Here is a 17,005-nt window from a genome sequence, read left to right as displayed (position 1 = left end):
TTGATGGGGCTCAGGCAGGAGTTGCCCCATAATCAATGCGATCGATGGCTCTGTTACTCAGCAGTCAGAGCAGCACTGTGTTAACTGAGAGTCCGGAGCATCCGTTTGGGATAAACGACTTGGTGTGTTAGAAGCCTTTGACTGGCTCAGCTATTCATCCTGACATCTCTGAAGGGATGACAGCTGAACGCAGTTGCTCAGGTCAAAGGGAAGCATCGTTCGCAAACTATTTTACTTCTGCAATCTGATGTGTTTGTTGAAACTCAAAGATAAAAGAACAGGGTTTTGTTTTATTCATCTGTAGCTTTGCAGGTGTGAAGAATCCAGTGAATACATTGATTGGAATGGGTAACAACATTACCTGAATTTAGACCTAAATTTAACATTTATGTAATTGAATTACATAGAAAATTTTAAGACTGTTTTTATATAAACAAACTTAACTTGACACTTACAGTATTTGTCAGTCATACATAAATGAAACGGGGAAGATTTCTGCACTCAAAAATAATTTTCTTTTATTCATCGTATTTTCACATTTAAAAAAAAATCTATATTGCTCAAAATGACCAGAAATCTATTCATTGTTAAAACAATGTTTATGCAAAAAAAAAAAAAAAAAAACGTTTATGCAGTTAAAAATGGGAATGTTACAGTAAACTAAAACTAAAATGGTAAAAAAAACATTGTTACTTGAAATTAAATAAACATTAACCAAAACAACGTAAAATATAACAAATGTAAAAAAAAGAAAAAAAACTAAAGCTGAAATAAAAATGTTATAAAACTGTAGTCAAATAAAAATAACTAACATTAAAAATAAAATAAAATAAAAAAAACAATAAAAAAAACAAAAGTACAAAATGACTGAAACTTCAATTTAAAATGAAAAAAGAAAATATCAATTTTAAAATAAACATAACTTAAAATTAACTTAAATTAAATTAAATAATTCAAAATATTAGTAAAACTGTGATGTCAGTGCTACTTAAAAGACACTGCTAAAAAGTAAGAACATGGTTAAATATAGGCGTGATTTATTTATTTATTGAACTTTCAGTGTGCATGATAATGTGCATGATAAGATCATGCATGAAGAAAGTAAATGGGCCAGTTGTGATTTAATGATGGTGAAACACTGAGCTAAATGAGAAATGAGGGAATCTGGAGCGCTCACCTGTAGATGTCTGACTGCTCTGTCTGCTCGTACTCGCTCTCTGCTGTTTGCCTCATTTGTTCCTGCAACCTAAGGCAAAATGTCAGTAGCATTGAAATGATGAATCATAAAACAGTCTCATCTAATGATAAAAGATGACCAGTGACAGCAGGCAGTGACAGCAGAGTGTGATTCAGAAACACGGTCTCATCGCTTATTCATCAGAGCTGTCGCTCTATGTCTTCAGAGTGAATGTTCCTTGCCTTCAATCAGTCAGAGCACGAAAATACTGCATGAGGACAGAAACACTTTTCCACTATAAAGAAATAGTTTACTTAAATTCTGTCATTTACAGCAGGTCGGTCCACAGAATGTCAAAAATGTCTGGTTTTACTATCAAAAAGTTGATTTATTTCACTAATTCCATTCAAAAAGTGAAACTTGTATATTATATTCATTCATTACACACAGACTGATATATTTCAAATGTTTATTTCTTTTAATTTTGATGATTATAACAGACAACTAAGGAAAATCCCAAATTCAGAATCTCAGAAAATTAGAATATTGTGAAATGGTTCAATATTGAAGACACCTGGTGCTACACTCTAATCAGCTAATTAACTCAAAACACCTGCAAAGGCCTTTAAATTGTCTCTCAGTCTAGTTCTGTAGACTACACAATCATGGGGAAGACTGATGACTTGACAGTTGTCCAAAAGACGACCATTGACACCTTGCACAAGGAGGGCAAGACACAAAAGGTCATTGCAAAAGAAGCTGGCTGTTCACAGAGCTCTGTGTACAAGCACATTAAAAGAGAGGCAAAGGGAAGGAAAAGATGTAATAGAAAAAAGTGTACAAGCAATAGGGATAACCACACACTGGAGAGGATTGTGAAACAAAACCCATTCAAAAATGCTGGAGTCAGTGCTTCAAGAACCACTACACACAGACGTATGCAAGACATGGGTTTCCGCTGTCGCATTCCTTGTGTCAATCCACTCTTGAACAACAGACAGCGTCAGAAGCGTTCCGCTTCAAAAAGGACTGGACTGCTGCCGAGTGGTCCACAGTTATGTTCTCTGATGAAAGTAAATTTATCATTTCCTTTGGAAATCAGGGTCCCAGAGTCTGGAGGAAGAGAGGAGGCACACAATCCACGTTGCTTAAGGTCCAGTGTAAAGTTTCCACAGTCATTGATGGTTTGCGGTGCCATGTCATCTGCTGGTGTTGGTCCACTGTTTTCTGAGGTCCAAGGTCAACGCAGCCGTATACCAGGAAGTTTTAGAGCCCTTCATGCTTCCTGCTGTTGACCAACTTTATGGAGATGCAGGTTTCATTTTCCAACAGGACTTGGCACCCGCACAAAGTGCCAAAGCTACCAGTACCTGGTTTAAGGACCATGGTATCCATGTTCTTAATTGGCCAGCAAACTCGCCTGACCTTAACCCCATAGAAAATCTATGGGGTATTGTGAAGAGGAAGATGCAATATGTCAGACCCAAGAATGCAGAAGAGCTGAAGGCCACTATCAGAGCAACCTGGGCTCTCATAACACCTGAGCAGTGCCACAGACTGATCGACTCCATGCCACGCCGCATTGCTGTAGTAATTCAGACAAAAAGAGCCCCAACTAAGTATTGAGTGCTGTACATGCTCATACTTTTCATGCTCATACTTTTCATGTTCATACTTTTCAGTTGGCCAAGATTTCTAAAAATCCTTTCTTTGTATTGGTCTTAAAGGGATAGTTCACCCAAAAATCTAAATTATGTCATTAATAACTCACCCTCATGTCGTTCCAAACCAGTAAGATCTCATTTTCTGTTCATCAGTTCATCTTCTGAACACAGTTTAAGATATTTTAGATTTAGTCCGAGAGCTCTCAGTCCCTCCATTGAAGCTGTGGGTACGGTTTACTGCATCGAAAATACATTTTGGTCTAAAAATAGCAAAAACTACGACTTTATTCATCATTGTCTTCTCTTCCGTGTCTGTTGTGAGGGAGAGTTCAAAACAAAGCAGTTTGTGATATCCGGTTCGCGAAACGAATCATTCGATGTAACCGGATCTTTTTGAACCAGTTCACCAAATCGAACTGAATCATTTTAAACGGTCCGCGTCTCCAATACGCATTAATCCACAAATGACTTGAGCTGTTAACTTTTTTAATGTGGCTGACACTCCCTCTGAGTTAAAACAAACCAATATCCCGGAGTAATTTATTTACTCAAACAGTACACTGACTGAACTGCTGTGAAGAGAGAACTGAAGATGAACACCGAGCCGAGCCAGATAACGAACAAAAGATTGACTCGTTCACGAGTCAAGAACCGGTTGCATCGGTAGTTCTTTCTGACAGTTCGATTCAATAAACCGGTTGAAGAACCGGTTCTTTTGCGCTCGACCTAATTACTTCATTTGCGATGATTGCCCTTGATTCAGGCCTTCAGTTTACCCACGCTCATAACATCAGCACAGTATCAGTTCAGAATCAATCACCAAAAGAATCAGTTTGGTTCAGACGCCCTGTGTGTCGGTCTGCTTCACGCTGAATCACACATGCGCAGTATCATCAGCTCCTCGGTTCTCGAATCGGACGCGTCTGACAGAAACGGTTCTTGACTCGAGAACGAGTCAGTCTTTTGTTCGTTATCTGGCTCGGCTCGGTGTTCATCTTCAGTTCTCTCTTCACAGCAGTTCAGTCAGTGTACTGTTTGAGTAAATGAATTACTCTGGGATATTGGTTTGTTTGAACTCAGAGGGAGTGTCAGCCACATTAAAAAAGTTAACAGCTCAAGTCAGTTGTGGATTAATGCGTATTGGAGGCGCGAACCCTTTAAACCGATTCAGTTCGATTTGGTGAACTGGTTCAAAAAGATCTGGTCACATCGAATAATTCGTTTCGCAAACCGGATATCACAAACCGCTTTCTTTTGAACTCTCTCACAACAGACACGGAAGAGAAGACAATGCTGAATAAAGTCGTAGTTTTTGCTATTTTTGGACCAAAATGTATTTTCGATGCTTCAAAATATTCTAACTGACCCTCTGATGTCACATGGACTACTTTGATGATGTTTTTCTTACCTTTCTGGACATGGACAGTAGACCGTACACACAGCTTCAATGGAGGGACTGAGAGCTCTAGGACTAAATCTAAAATATCTTAAACTGTGTTTCAAAGATGAACTGAGGTCTCACGGGTTTGGAACGACATGAGGGTGAGTTATTAATGACATAATTTAGATTTTTGGGTGAACTATCCCTTTAAGCTATATTCAAATTTTCTGAGATACTGAATTTGGGATTTTCCTTAGTTGTCAGTTATAATTATCAAAATTAAAAGAAATAAACATTTGAAATATATCAGTCTGTGTGTAATGAATGAATATAATATACAAGTTTCACATTTACTATTATATATTTATAACATTTTATATTATACATATATAATAATGTGCTTAAATTATTTGAGTGCTATTTTTAATCAAAAAAAATATTTAAATAAATTGTGTGTGTGTGTATACATGCATACAAAAAAATGAGTTTTTTTAATATTTCTTTTTTCTTATGTAATATTGAATACCAAATGTTGCCCTTCTTAAAGACTGTGATGAAGAGCTCCTGCTGTCAGTCAAATGCAGTAAAGTCTCTGACTCGCTGGTGTTTCTGGCTCATAGACTGAGCTCTTTCATTGAGCCGGGTGTGAAGTCACTGTCTTGTAGGGTTTGGAGTTCGTCTGGAGATGTGACCCGTTTGTCATCCCTGCTCCGACGTTTTTAATTATGTGTCAGTTTTTTGTTGGAGGTGAGGCTGTATTGTCTGTTAATGAGGTTGAAGATGGATCTGAGATGTTCCTCGTTCCCATGATTGCCTTTCTCTTCTGCGCTCACGCTCGAGTGACAGAGTGTGAAGAGAGCTGAAGGAGTAAACCTCATGAAGAAACGGCCGGGTCATTCTTCACCACAATATTCAGCCGCATATAGAAAATGATTTAGATTATTTTAGGCTTTGTTTTGATGGCATAATACAAGATTTATGTATTTTTGCTTTTGATTTTGGGATAAAATACGAACTGGACGCTTCTGGACGGCTTCAGGAGAGTCTCATGCATGTTTTTAGATGTGTGCGCTGCAGCTCTGGCTTTGTCACTCATTCAGAGAGTCGAGCTTTCTTTGTGGCTCCTTCATGACGTCGTGTCCCTGAGAGAAGAGGAAGTCTGCTCACAGCTCTGCTTGTTTTGATCGCTTTGGTGAAAGGGTGACACATTAGTAATCCTTGGTGTGTTTCTGTTCTTCGACTTTTTCTAAAAATAGCCCCCGCATAGGAAAAATGTTTAAAGTGGCTAAGATACAGACCCAGTGCTGACTGATCTACCATTCCTTACTTATATATTAACTGTCTTTTGTCTGTCTGTCTATTGACTGTATAATTTTGAGATACATCTTTTCATATTTTCACACTTTTCACATACACTTTTCTTATTTTGTTAAAAATATCTTTTTTTTTTTTCATTTGGTACTGCACTTAAGAAATTACATAAATACTTAAATGTTTCCCAGATAACACAATGAGTACAATTTACCCCGGTCATACAATTCAAAAAGTTTACAGTTTATCTCTTAATGCATTGTGTTGCCTTCTTGAGCATATTGGAAATCTGGATCTCAAAATACAGTCAATGTTGGAAAGGGTTCAAATATGCAGAAGATGCTGGAAAACCAAAGAATGTGCGGGAGCTGGAGGATTTTTCTGAAGAACAGCACAGTTGAACTGCTTACGTCCAACAAGGAACTCATGAACTATCACAAAAACATTTTCTTCCAGGACACGACACACAATAAGATTCAAGAGTATGCAAACATTATGAACGGGGCTATTTTTATAAATTCAGTTATTATTTTATCTTATGGAGAATAAACATCTGTTGTGTATATGTGTATATATTGTGTATATGTGTATATATGTGAAATAGCTTATTCAGGACAGTATTAAAAAAACAATATAATGCAATTTTCATGAACCATCTTGTTTTGCATATTCTTGAAGAGTCATGTAAATTTATGAGCATGTGTGTGAATATATGTGTGTATGTGTGTGTGTCAACTGTATATATAGACAGCCAGAAAGACAAGACAGACAAAAGACAGTTAATATATAAGTAAGGAATGGTAGATCAGTCAGCACTGGCTGTGTATCTTAGCCACTTTTAAAAAAATGTCCTATGCAGGGGCTATTTTTAGAAAAAGTCATGAAGGAGCCACAAAGAAAGCTCGACTCTCTGAATGAGTGACAAAGCCAGAGCTGCAGCGCACACATCTAAAAACATGCATGAGACTCTCCTGAAGCCGTCCAGAAGCGTCCAGTTCGTATTTTACCCCAAAATCAAAAGCAATAATACATAAATCTTGTATTATGCCATCAAAACAAAGCCTAAAATAATCTAAATCATTTTCTATATGCGGCTGAATATTGTGGTGAAGAATGACCCGGCCGTTTCTTCATGAGGTTTACTCCTTCAGCTCTCTTCACACTCTGTCACTCGAGCGTGAGCGCAGAAGAGAAAGGCAATCATGGGAACGAGGAACATCTCAGATCCATCTTCAACCTCATTAACAGACAATACAGCCTCACCTCCAACAAAAAACTGACACATAATTAAAAACGTCGGAGCAGGGATGACAAACGGGTCACATCTCCAGACGAACTCCAAACCCTGTGCCAACAAGACAGTGACTTCACACCCGGCTCAATGAAAGAGCTCAGTCTATGAGCCAGAAACACCAGCGAGTCAGAGACTTTACTGCATTTGACTGACAGCAGGAGCTCTTCATCACAGTCTTTAAGAAGGGCAACATTTGGTATTCAATATTACATAAGAAATGGGTTTTATATCAAAATGATTAAGTATTATATAAAAAAACGAATGATTTGTATGCGCGCGCGCACGCACACACACACAATTTAAACTTTTTTAGATTAAAAATATTACTCATAATTTAAGCACATTATTATATGTATAACATTTTATAAATATAAAAATATAAATATAAAATGTACTTTATATTTATAAATGTTTTACTATTTATATTAGGTATAATTAATTTTTATTATTTATAATTTCTTTAAATGTATTTTTATATATATATTCATTAAATATTATTGTTTTTAAATTTAAAACAGAGATTTTTTGAATATACTGTGTGTGTGTGTGTGTGTGTGTGTGTGTGTGTGTGTGTGTGTGTTTGTGTTTGTGTTTGTGTTTGTGTGTGTGTGTGTGTATAACAAAAATAGTTCCAGGATTTTACAGTTGATCCTGAGTATTTGTTTATTCTCAGTTTCCCGGATCAGATATCTGTCTGAATGGCACTGTCAGTGTGATGTTTACAGTGGAGTAGGGTTGAATCAATACCAGCTCTGTTAGATCAGTATTAATACTTAATCGATTCCTTAAGCTCTTAGATCTATGTGCAGAGTCATGGTTTCAAATGTGATTTTTTTTTTTTTTTAGGAATCATAATTTTTTATTACAGTATGTATGTGTGTCAAGTCAAGTCACCTTTATTTATATAGCGCTTTTAACAATACAGATTGTGACAAAGCAACTGAACAGTGACAGAATGGAGGAAAAACCTTGGGAGAAACCAGGCTCAGTTGGGGGGCCAGTTCTCCTCTGACCAGACGAAACCAGTAGTTCAATACCAGGCTGCAGCGAAGTCAGATTGTGCCGAAGAATCATCTGTTTCCTGTGGTCTTGTCCCGGTGTCCGCCTATAGGAGACAAGATGTTTACCTATTGGCTCAGGACCAGAGGGTTCTCCCCGAGGGGAAACCCACTTCGTACGATCAAGATCACGCGGCGGTGTCTCCGCGCCTTGGTCATATGGAGAGAACACTGGTTCCTGTCCCAGGGTCCGGTATTGGGAGCTCTTTGTCATCGGGTTACCATCTCGACAGATGCTTCCCTTACCGGCTGGGGAGCGGTAATGGAAGGCCGCTCAGCTCAGGGTCTGTGGGAGAGCCATCCTCACTCTTGGCACATCAACTGCCTGGAGATGATGGCGGTCTTCAAAGCGTTGAGGCACTTCCTGCCAGACCTGAGGGACCATCATGTGCTGGTCCGCACAGACAATACATCAGTGGTCTCTTACATCAACCGTCAGGGGGTCTGCACTCGCGCCCACTCTGCAAATTAGCGCACCAGATCCTCCTGTGGTCCCTGGGGAAATTACGCTCTCTGAGGGCAATGTATATACCAGGGACTCAGAATATTGGAGCAGACACCCTGTCGAGGCAGGTGCTGAGGTCAGGGGAATGGAGGCTTCACCCCGAGGTGGTGGAGCTCATATGGGAATCTTATGGCCAAGCAGAAGTGGATCTGTTTGCGTCTCAGTACACGACGCACTGTCCACTATGGTTCTCCCTTACTCATCCAGCCCCCCTGTGGTTGGACGCTATGGTACAGATGTGGATGGGGCTACGTCTGTACGCCTTTCCCCCTGTTGCTCTGCTCCCAGGAGTTCTGGAGAGAGTCCGCCAGGACGGAGTAAGTCTACTTCTCGTAGCTCCACACTGGCAGCGTCGAATCTGGTTTGCGGACCTGATTCATCTCCTCGACGGTCCTCCCTTGGAGATCCTGATCAGGAAAGACCTTCTATCTCAGGCCAGGGGCACTATATTTCACCCCCGGCCAGAGATTTGGAAGCTTTGGGTGTGGCCTCTGAGGGGGCGCAACTCATAGAGAGTGGTCTCTCAACTGAGGTTGTGGAGACCATTCTTAGCTCCAGAGCTCCAGCTACGAGGAAACTTTATAGACTCAAATGGAATGTTTTTTCTTCTTGGTGTTACCAACATCAGTGTGACCCCGTCCACTGCTCTGTTGGCTCAGTTCTTGAGTTTTTACAAGACCGCTTCACTTCTGGTCTATGTCCATCCACCTTAAAAGTTTACGTGGCGGCCATTTCGGTTTTCCACGCCCCAGTGGGTGGTGCATCTCTGGGTCGTGACCCTCTTATCTCTCGTTTCCTTCGTGGCACCTTGAGGCTGAGACCTGCAACTCGTACTAGAGTGCCGGCCTGGGACCTGGCTATAGTTTTAGAAGGCCTATCTGGGGCTCCTTTTGAACCCCTAGATTCTGTCTCTGAGAAGTTTCTTTTGTTTAAGACTACTTTTCTCCTTGCTATTTCGTCCCTAAAAAGAGTCGGAGACCTTCAGGCTCTCTCGGTTTCTCCCACCTGCCTTGAATTTGCACCTGGGATGGTCAAAGCATTTCTCTACCCTAAGCAGGGATACGTCCCTAAGGTACCGACCGTTGTTCCAAGACCTATTGTTGTGCAGGCTTTCTGTCCTCCCCCGTTTGCATCATCGGGACAAACAGTGCTGGGACTGGATGGTCACTGTGTGTGTGTGTGTGTGTATGTGTGTGTGTGTGTGTGTGTGTGTGTGTGTGTGTGTGTCTCCTCAACAGGTCTTAAGACGTATCTGATATCCGGGAGGAAGGTGAAGCTGGCCCAGTGGAGCTGCCCTCCATCTGCTCTGGTGGCTCCTGAGCTCAGAAAGTCTCTCAGCGCCTCGTCCTTCAGCCACAGCCCTGACATCACATCCTCGGCCTGCGCTCTGACCCCTGCCCCAGACAGAGCTAAGGTCAGTCCCACGCCAAAATCCTTTATCCTGCATTATTAAAAGTGGCGTTTTAATGTGCAACCTTGTTATCACATCACAGATTACTGATTTCGTGCAGCAGTTCTCAACTTTTTGAGACCACTGTCAAAGAAAATATTTAACACTGGGGTCAAAGATGTTTCTGGTACTTCTGCCATAATGACAAAGATGCTTATTTATTTTTATTTACAGAAACTTGGAGTGCCATTATATAAAAATAATAAAATTGTTTAATTTTATTTCTGTAAATATAAATTAATTATTATAATTATTACTCATTATTATTGATGTGCTATAATTATAAATTATACATTATCAATAGTTCTTCTTCTTATTATTATATATATTTTTTTAATTCATTATATTAATATTTACAATTAACAATGTAATATATAATATGATATTTTGATGTGTTATCATTATAAATTCTATATTATTAAAATTAATTATTATTAATTTAATTTTTACAATTTAATATATCATATATCGTGATGCAAAATTTGTTAAAATAAAATATAGAATTCTAAAATAAAAATTAAATTATAAAATTAAAGTATACAATTTAAAACCAATATAAAGTAATAAAATAAAATACATTTGTGACTTTTTTGTTGTTGTTGTTTTAAAATCAGCCATTTCTACTCAATAAAATATTTTAGAGCTTGACTAACTACAAAAATGTATTCTCACCATCACATTTCCATGACTTTTTCAGATTTAATTATTGTCCATGACTGGTTCAGGTTTAGAAATACAAATAGAACTTTTAATTCCCTCATATATCTGGGTTTTCTGAAACTGTATACTTAAAAAAATATATATAATAATAATAAATGTATTGTTTAGGTCTTATTTTAATATTTTTTATATTTGTATTTATTTTTAAGTAATTTAGCATGGAATTTGACATTTGTTGTCACTATATGTGTGTGTGTGTGTGTGTGTGTGTGTGTGTGTGTGTGTGTGTGTGTGTGTGTGTGTATGTATATATATATAATCACATAATACATAATTACGTCATAAGGAACTAATGAGATGTTTTTAGTCAATGAATGTCATCAGTTAATATTCACAAAAAAAATTATTTTCTGAATATATTAATATAATGAATACAAGCAGTCGGCGTGTCAGCTGTTGTATTGGGTTTTTCTTTGTTAATGCACAATCTGTCTCTGTGCATGCTGCTTTCTCTCAACATGTTCTCTGAACAGCATTATTCCATTTACTGATGAAAAGACTGTGCTGAAAACACACACCCTGCTGATGCATTGTGTGAAACACTGCAGTGATTGGCTGAAGGCCGTGAGGGATCACAACGAGCACATCAATAAGTGAGCGTGGCCAGAGCAGACCTGTGAGATCACGATGTGCCGTGTGCAATGCATCCACCTCTCCTCTTAAATCTGATCGATCAGTTGAATGCCCGATGCATTCATCCAGTCAACCTTTCAGAGGACGCCACATTACCCAGCAGCCTTTGCAAAAGATACTCTTGTCATTGCACTTTAATACTGATGGGACCTTGGATTAGAAGCGATAGCGGAAAATAAGATAAGGGAGTGCAGCTGAAACCACTGCTCGCTCCTCCTGTGCAAGGCGAGAGTCTGTCTGTCTCTGTCTGTAGTAAATATTCATCTCTAAGGCCAAATACTGCTGTTTTTTAATCCCTTGCATATTGAAACGGCAAATGTTAAAAGGAAGATGCAACACATTTAAGAGCTACTTGCTAAATCTGGCATCACTACTGCTGAGATTTGAACAAACCCTTAAGCAAGAAGTCAAAAAACACTTTCATCCCAACTAACTTTGGCTAACATTCTGGAAAGGTTATCGCTACATTATGAACAAGCTTTCTTCCAGATGATAAAGGAATAGTTGACCCAGAAATAAAAAAAATTCCTGGAAATGTACTTACCATCAGGGTGATTTTGTTTCTCCATCAGAACTGATTTGAATAAATGTAGCATTACATCACTTGCTCACCAATGGATCCTCTGCAGTGAATGGGTGCCGTCAGAATGAGAGTCCAAACAGCTGATAAAAACATCACAATAATCCACAAGTAACCACACCACTCCAGTCCATCTGTTAATGTCTTGTGAGGCGAGAAGCTGCATGTCTGTAAGAAACAAATCCATCATTTTAACTTGCTTCCAGCTAAAATATGAGTCCTCTATCCATAATATTGCTTTATCCTGTGAAAAAAAAACCTCCTCTAAATCAGGCGAGAAAGATTCACAGATCAAGCACCGTCTACAAGTGAAAACAGTACAAAACCGTTCTAACAAATATGTCAGTGGATTTTGATGAGAGAGGACAACAGGAGATGAACTTTTCACTGGAGGAAACATTATTATGGAGTATAGGCTCATATTTGGCCAGAAGCAACAGTTTGAAGTTTAAAAATTAACGATGGATTTGTTTCTTACAAACACACAGTTTCTCTTCGCAAGACATTAACTGATGGACTGGATTGGTGTGGGTTACTTGTGGATTATTGTGATATTTTTATCAGCTGTTTAGACACTCTTTCTGACGGCACCCATTCACTGCAGAAAAGATCCTTTGGTGAATTTCTCCAAATATGTTTCTATAAACTAAGAAATGAAGAAACAATCTAATTTACATTTCGGATGGCCATCCTCAAAACGTTAGCACAAAAAAAAAAAAATTCTTTCTTATGTGTGAAGAAAGTTGGTAACCAAACACTTGCTGGTCCCCAGTGATTTCCATAGTATTTCTTTTTTCTTTCATTATATTAAATTCAATGGCAACCATCAACTTTTTGGTTACCAGCATTCTACAAAATATCTTATTTTATGTTCAGCAGAAGAAGGAAACTCACAAAGGTTTGGAAGAAGTTTAGGTTGAGTAAATTGGGTGAAAGAACCCTTTAATTGGAACTCAAAACAAAACATTCTTAGACTTAAGCTCCTAGAAGCCACCTAGCAATGCACTAATAAAACTAAGCACACTAACATTGCGAACAAAGTACAGCCTCACTGATCTTTCCATGTGGAGTATTGCTCCTAGCTTAATTTTTATTGAATTAAAACAGTAAGGGAAGTGTTCGGCTCTTGTTCTCTCTGCTGCACGTAATTCCATTTGATGATTTTCTACTTCTCTTCCTTCAGTTGGCCTGTCCCTCGTGTGGTACATTAGCTTCTGAAAACGGGGCGGTTCACAAAAACAGCTGCTCAGGTCCTGATCACAAAACCGTCAAAAGCAAGGTGAGTGTCTTATACCTGATCTCGGTGAGTAGAATGAGAAAATATATATAAAAAAAGTAAGCTTTTTTTTCCCTTAATGCATTATTTAATGCAAATTTCCTGCTAGATAGAACAGTGCTTTCATTACAAGTCTATCCATGCAATTCCTGTAAAGCAGCTCGGAAATTATAGACATGGTGAAAAGCACTGTACAAATAAATGTGGAATGACATTAAAAATCAAATTTTTTCTGTTCATTCATCACATTGGAAATGGAAGTTTTAAGCCACTATGCTTTGGCGTATTGCATGCTGTTTGCTGAGGTTGTATGCTGCACATTTTAGCAAACGTCAAGTGGTCTCGGTCCCTAAGCTTCACCAATTGTGCTGCAATTCTCTCATTGTTTGTCTCTTCCATCTGAATCTTCTTCAGGGACCGCCTGGCAGGAGTCCAAAGACCCTTAATGGCCTGTTAAGCCCTCATCTGGAGCAGCCGCTGACACACAGCCAGACCTCTCTGTGCGAGATGCTGCAGGAAAAGGAGAAGAAGTGGCCCGGAGGCAGCATGGGAACCATGGACCACTCCGCCCTCATCCCACTGCGCTCCAAAAACTTCCGCGAGAGGAGCGACGCTCACTTCGTGGACGTGATAAAGGAGGACAGGTAGGAAATGACAGCGGTGATGACAGGGCCCGCTGGGACAAAAATGTCTGCCAAGATGGAATGGTATTGTTTAACGGCCGCCAGCGGAGGTCATGCTGTTCCCAGAGGGACACTTGATGCACTTTGATAAAGTGTGCTATGATGTACTTTATGTGTCCTGCGTCCGTGACCGTCCATTTTTCTTGTCTTCCTCTGTAAACGCTATCATTGTACTAAATAGTTGCCTCACTTGCTCACCAATGATACCTCTGCAGTGAATGGGTGCCATCAGAATGGGTCCGAACAGCTGATAAAAGCCTCACAATAATCCACAATTAATCCACACCTCTCTAGTTAACATCTTGTGACGTGATGCATGTTCATAAGACAAAAAAAAATGTATTACATGTTTTGCTTACCTAAGGATCTTCTGCAGTGAATGGGTGCCGTCAGAATGAAGTCCAAACAGCTGATAAAAACATCACAATAATCCACACCACTCCAGGCCATCAGTTAATGACTTGTGAAGTTCATCAATAAGGCATTTTAACTTCAACTTTACAGGGTCGCTTCTGTACCACAATAATTGTCCATAAAAGCGCTTCGTCCAGTGAAAAAGTATACCTCCTGTTGTCCTCTTGCATCAAAATTCAACACCATAATTATTTAGCAATGTTTTGGACAGTTTTTGCTTGTAAACGGTGCTTGATTAGTGCTTACTTCTCTCCTGATTCAGACAATATTAGTGATAGAGGAATCTTAGCCAGAAGCAATGATTTGAGGTTAAAATCATCTTAATGAGGGAGCTTTTCGCTTCACAAGACATTAACTGATTGATGTTTTTATCAGACTCTCATTCTGACGGCACCCATTCACTGCAGAGGATGCGTTGATGAACAAGTGATGTAAAACTACATTCCTCCAAATCGGTTTCAGTGAACAAACAAAAAAGTCAAACAAACAAAAAAAGTCTTTTACAACTTGGATGGCCAGAGCATGAGTAAAATTAAAGATTTCATTTAAGCTACATTTTCTTTGTGAAAATAGTTTATTTTTTAGGGTTAAAGTGTCATTTGGATATGTTTTGTGTGATTCACCCATAAAAGGTGCTGCACTGTGTGTATAAAGCTATATGTGCTGATATAGCTCAGCTCAGTGAGCATTTAAAAACGGACATTTTCTTTCTTTTATTTTTTTTTCACCACAAAGCTGCCTTCAGTGCAAACGTTCTGCATGCATATAAACAACGGACGCATGGGATTCTTAGTGAATTTCCTTCACAATCTAATCTTGTTTTCTGTGCTTCGACCTTGCAGTCTGATGAAAGATTACTTCTTCAGACCGCCCATCAACAAGTTGAGCCACACTTTCATAGACAAATCCCTGGAGTCTGCTTACAGAACCAGCTACCAGGATGAAGTATGATGTTCCTTCCATTTATCTGTCGCTTTTAATTTGTTTTCACTCTGTCACGATGTTTATAACTGGTTTTAACTCAGTAGCGGTCTGTGTGATTTGCTGGTCAGTAAGAAAAATCATCATGAGTCTGTACTGCTCTCTGGTGGTCTACCGTTTGAAATGCTAACCAGTACATATTTATACTGGCAGTATTTTTCAAATCAGAGTTCTTGATTTGATCAGTAATTCTGTTGTTTTCTTTCTGATTGTTGTCAGGTTAAGACACAGGCTCCTGTCCAGACGTTTGCCAGTCCAACGTTCAGCTCTTTTCTAGACATGCTGCTGTGCTGTTGTGTTCTGCTGGCTCTCTCTGTGGCCTGCCTCCTGCGACCGCTGGTTACCCAGCAGCCCCTGCCCACACCGGCCCTCATAGTGGCCGCAGTTGCAGCTGTGCTTGAATGTTTGGCCCTAGTGCTGGCAGTACGGTGAGTGTAAAGATTACGATCATTTGTTCACCCTCATGCTGTTCAAAACCTGTACGATTGGTTTTCATGCAATGTTAAAGAGCACATTTTCAGTATGTCCTAACTGTTTTTTGTTTCCTGAAAATTGACAGTGAATGGATTTGGCAAAGCTGCAACAAAAAAAACAACAACAACAAAAAAAAGAAAACACCTGGCAAAAAGGCCATATTATAGTTTTTATTCCTATTTTGAATTGTTTTATTTTTATATTTTCTGTTTTCACTTTACTTTTAGTTAAATAGTTATTAATTTTGTTCTGTGTTTTTGATTTTTTTTTTTATATATATATAAATTATTTTTAATTTATGTATTTTTTGTTGCTTTAGTAACTAAAAAAATGTTTTTTCAGTTAATGTTTATTTTATTTCAAGTATTTATTTTATGGTTTTATACACTATAATAACCCTGGCATATAATCAAATATGTTGCAACACGCCATGCTAGGTTTGAACAAAATACATTTTATAGTTTTAGAATGACATTAGGTTGAATAAATGATTTCATTTTCGGATGTATGTGTATATTTTATTAATGTTTATTAATAGTTTTAGTTATTGTCTATATATTTTGTAAATCATTTTCATTTAGTTGTACTGTAGTTCATTTACTTTTGATTGTTTAAGTACTTCATTTTAAACTAAACAAAAATTTAAAATGTTGAATGAATTTTAAGTTCATTTCAGTTAATGTATATTAAATGTTTCATAACCATGTTTTATGGTTTTAGTTTTAGTTAACTCTAAGACCCCTAATGAATAATCAAAATGGTGCAACATGTCATGTTATATTTGTAGAAAATTAAGAATGATGGTGAATAAATGATTCATTTTTGAGTGAACTATGCCTTTTTAAAACCTGCCTGTGTAGATGAGGCCAAAAGAGCTGAAAAAGGGGTTTGCTTGCTTTAAATATTCAACCGATGAAATTGCATTATCGTTGTAATGCTTGTCAGAAATGTCTCTGCTGTTTATGATCTGAATGTTTTCAACAGGAATTTCAGGCCTCTTGAGATAAATTCATATTCTGCATACTACTACTATAACAGAATGGGGCTGAGCTAAAAATAATAATAATACAAAAATCTCAAAGAAAGATGCATGTGTTAAATAATGGAGAGGAATTACTAATTTCACCTCTTTTTCAACCAGCAGGCGTCTGGATCTGTTCCAGGCTGATACAGATGTTTGTTTCATATTCAAAAGCTCCAGAATCCTTTGTAGCTAAAATTACAAATTTAAATGTGTTTCATTTGCATGCAGTGACTTTAAAAAGATCATTCAACCCAAAATGAAAATTCTGTCATCATTTACTCACCCTCATTTGTTCCAGATGTTTTGAAGAAAAAAAAGTCTCAGTTCCCATTGACTTTTTATTGCATTGACTAAAAATAAAATGCATGTCAGTGGGAACC

The 17,005-nt window shown here is 38.2% G+C and overlaps 1 protein-coding gene across 1 annotated transcript in view; it reads left to right on the top strand.

Annotated features, from left to right (window-relative positions):
• LOC132152787 (adenylate cyclase type 9) overlaps window positions 1–17,005 on the top strand; it is a 53,509-nt gene that overhangs the window by 30,646 nt on the left and 5,858 nt on the right. The window contains exons 2-6 of the mRNA XM_059561685.1: window positions 9,629–9,804; window positions 12,957–13,052; window positions 13,464–13,693; window positions 14,989–15,091; window positions 15,347–15,555. Coding sequence (XP_059417668.1) covers window positions 9,629–9,804; window positions 12,957–13,052; window positions 13,464–13,693; window positions 14,989–15,091; window positions 15,347–15,555 — 814 coding nt within the window. The remainder of the gene's footprint in view (window positions 1–9,628; window positions 9,805–12,956; window positions 13,053–13,463; window positions 13,694–14,988; window positions 15,092–15,346; window positions 15,556–17,005) is intronic.

This window comes from Carassius carassius, chromosome 1 (assembly GCF_963082965.1).
Source record: "Carassius carassius chromosome 1, fCarCar2.1, whole genome shotgun sequence".
NCBI lineage: Eukaryota > Metazoa > Chordata > Actinopteri > Cypriniformes > Cyprinidae > Carassius > Carassius carassius.
The sequence above is the reverse complement of the archived record's forward strand: the minus strand, read 5'-3'. Positions and strand labels throughout refer to the sequence as shown.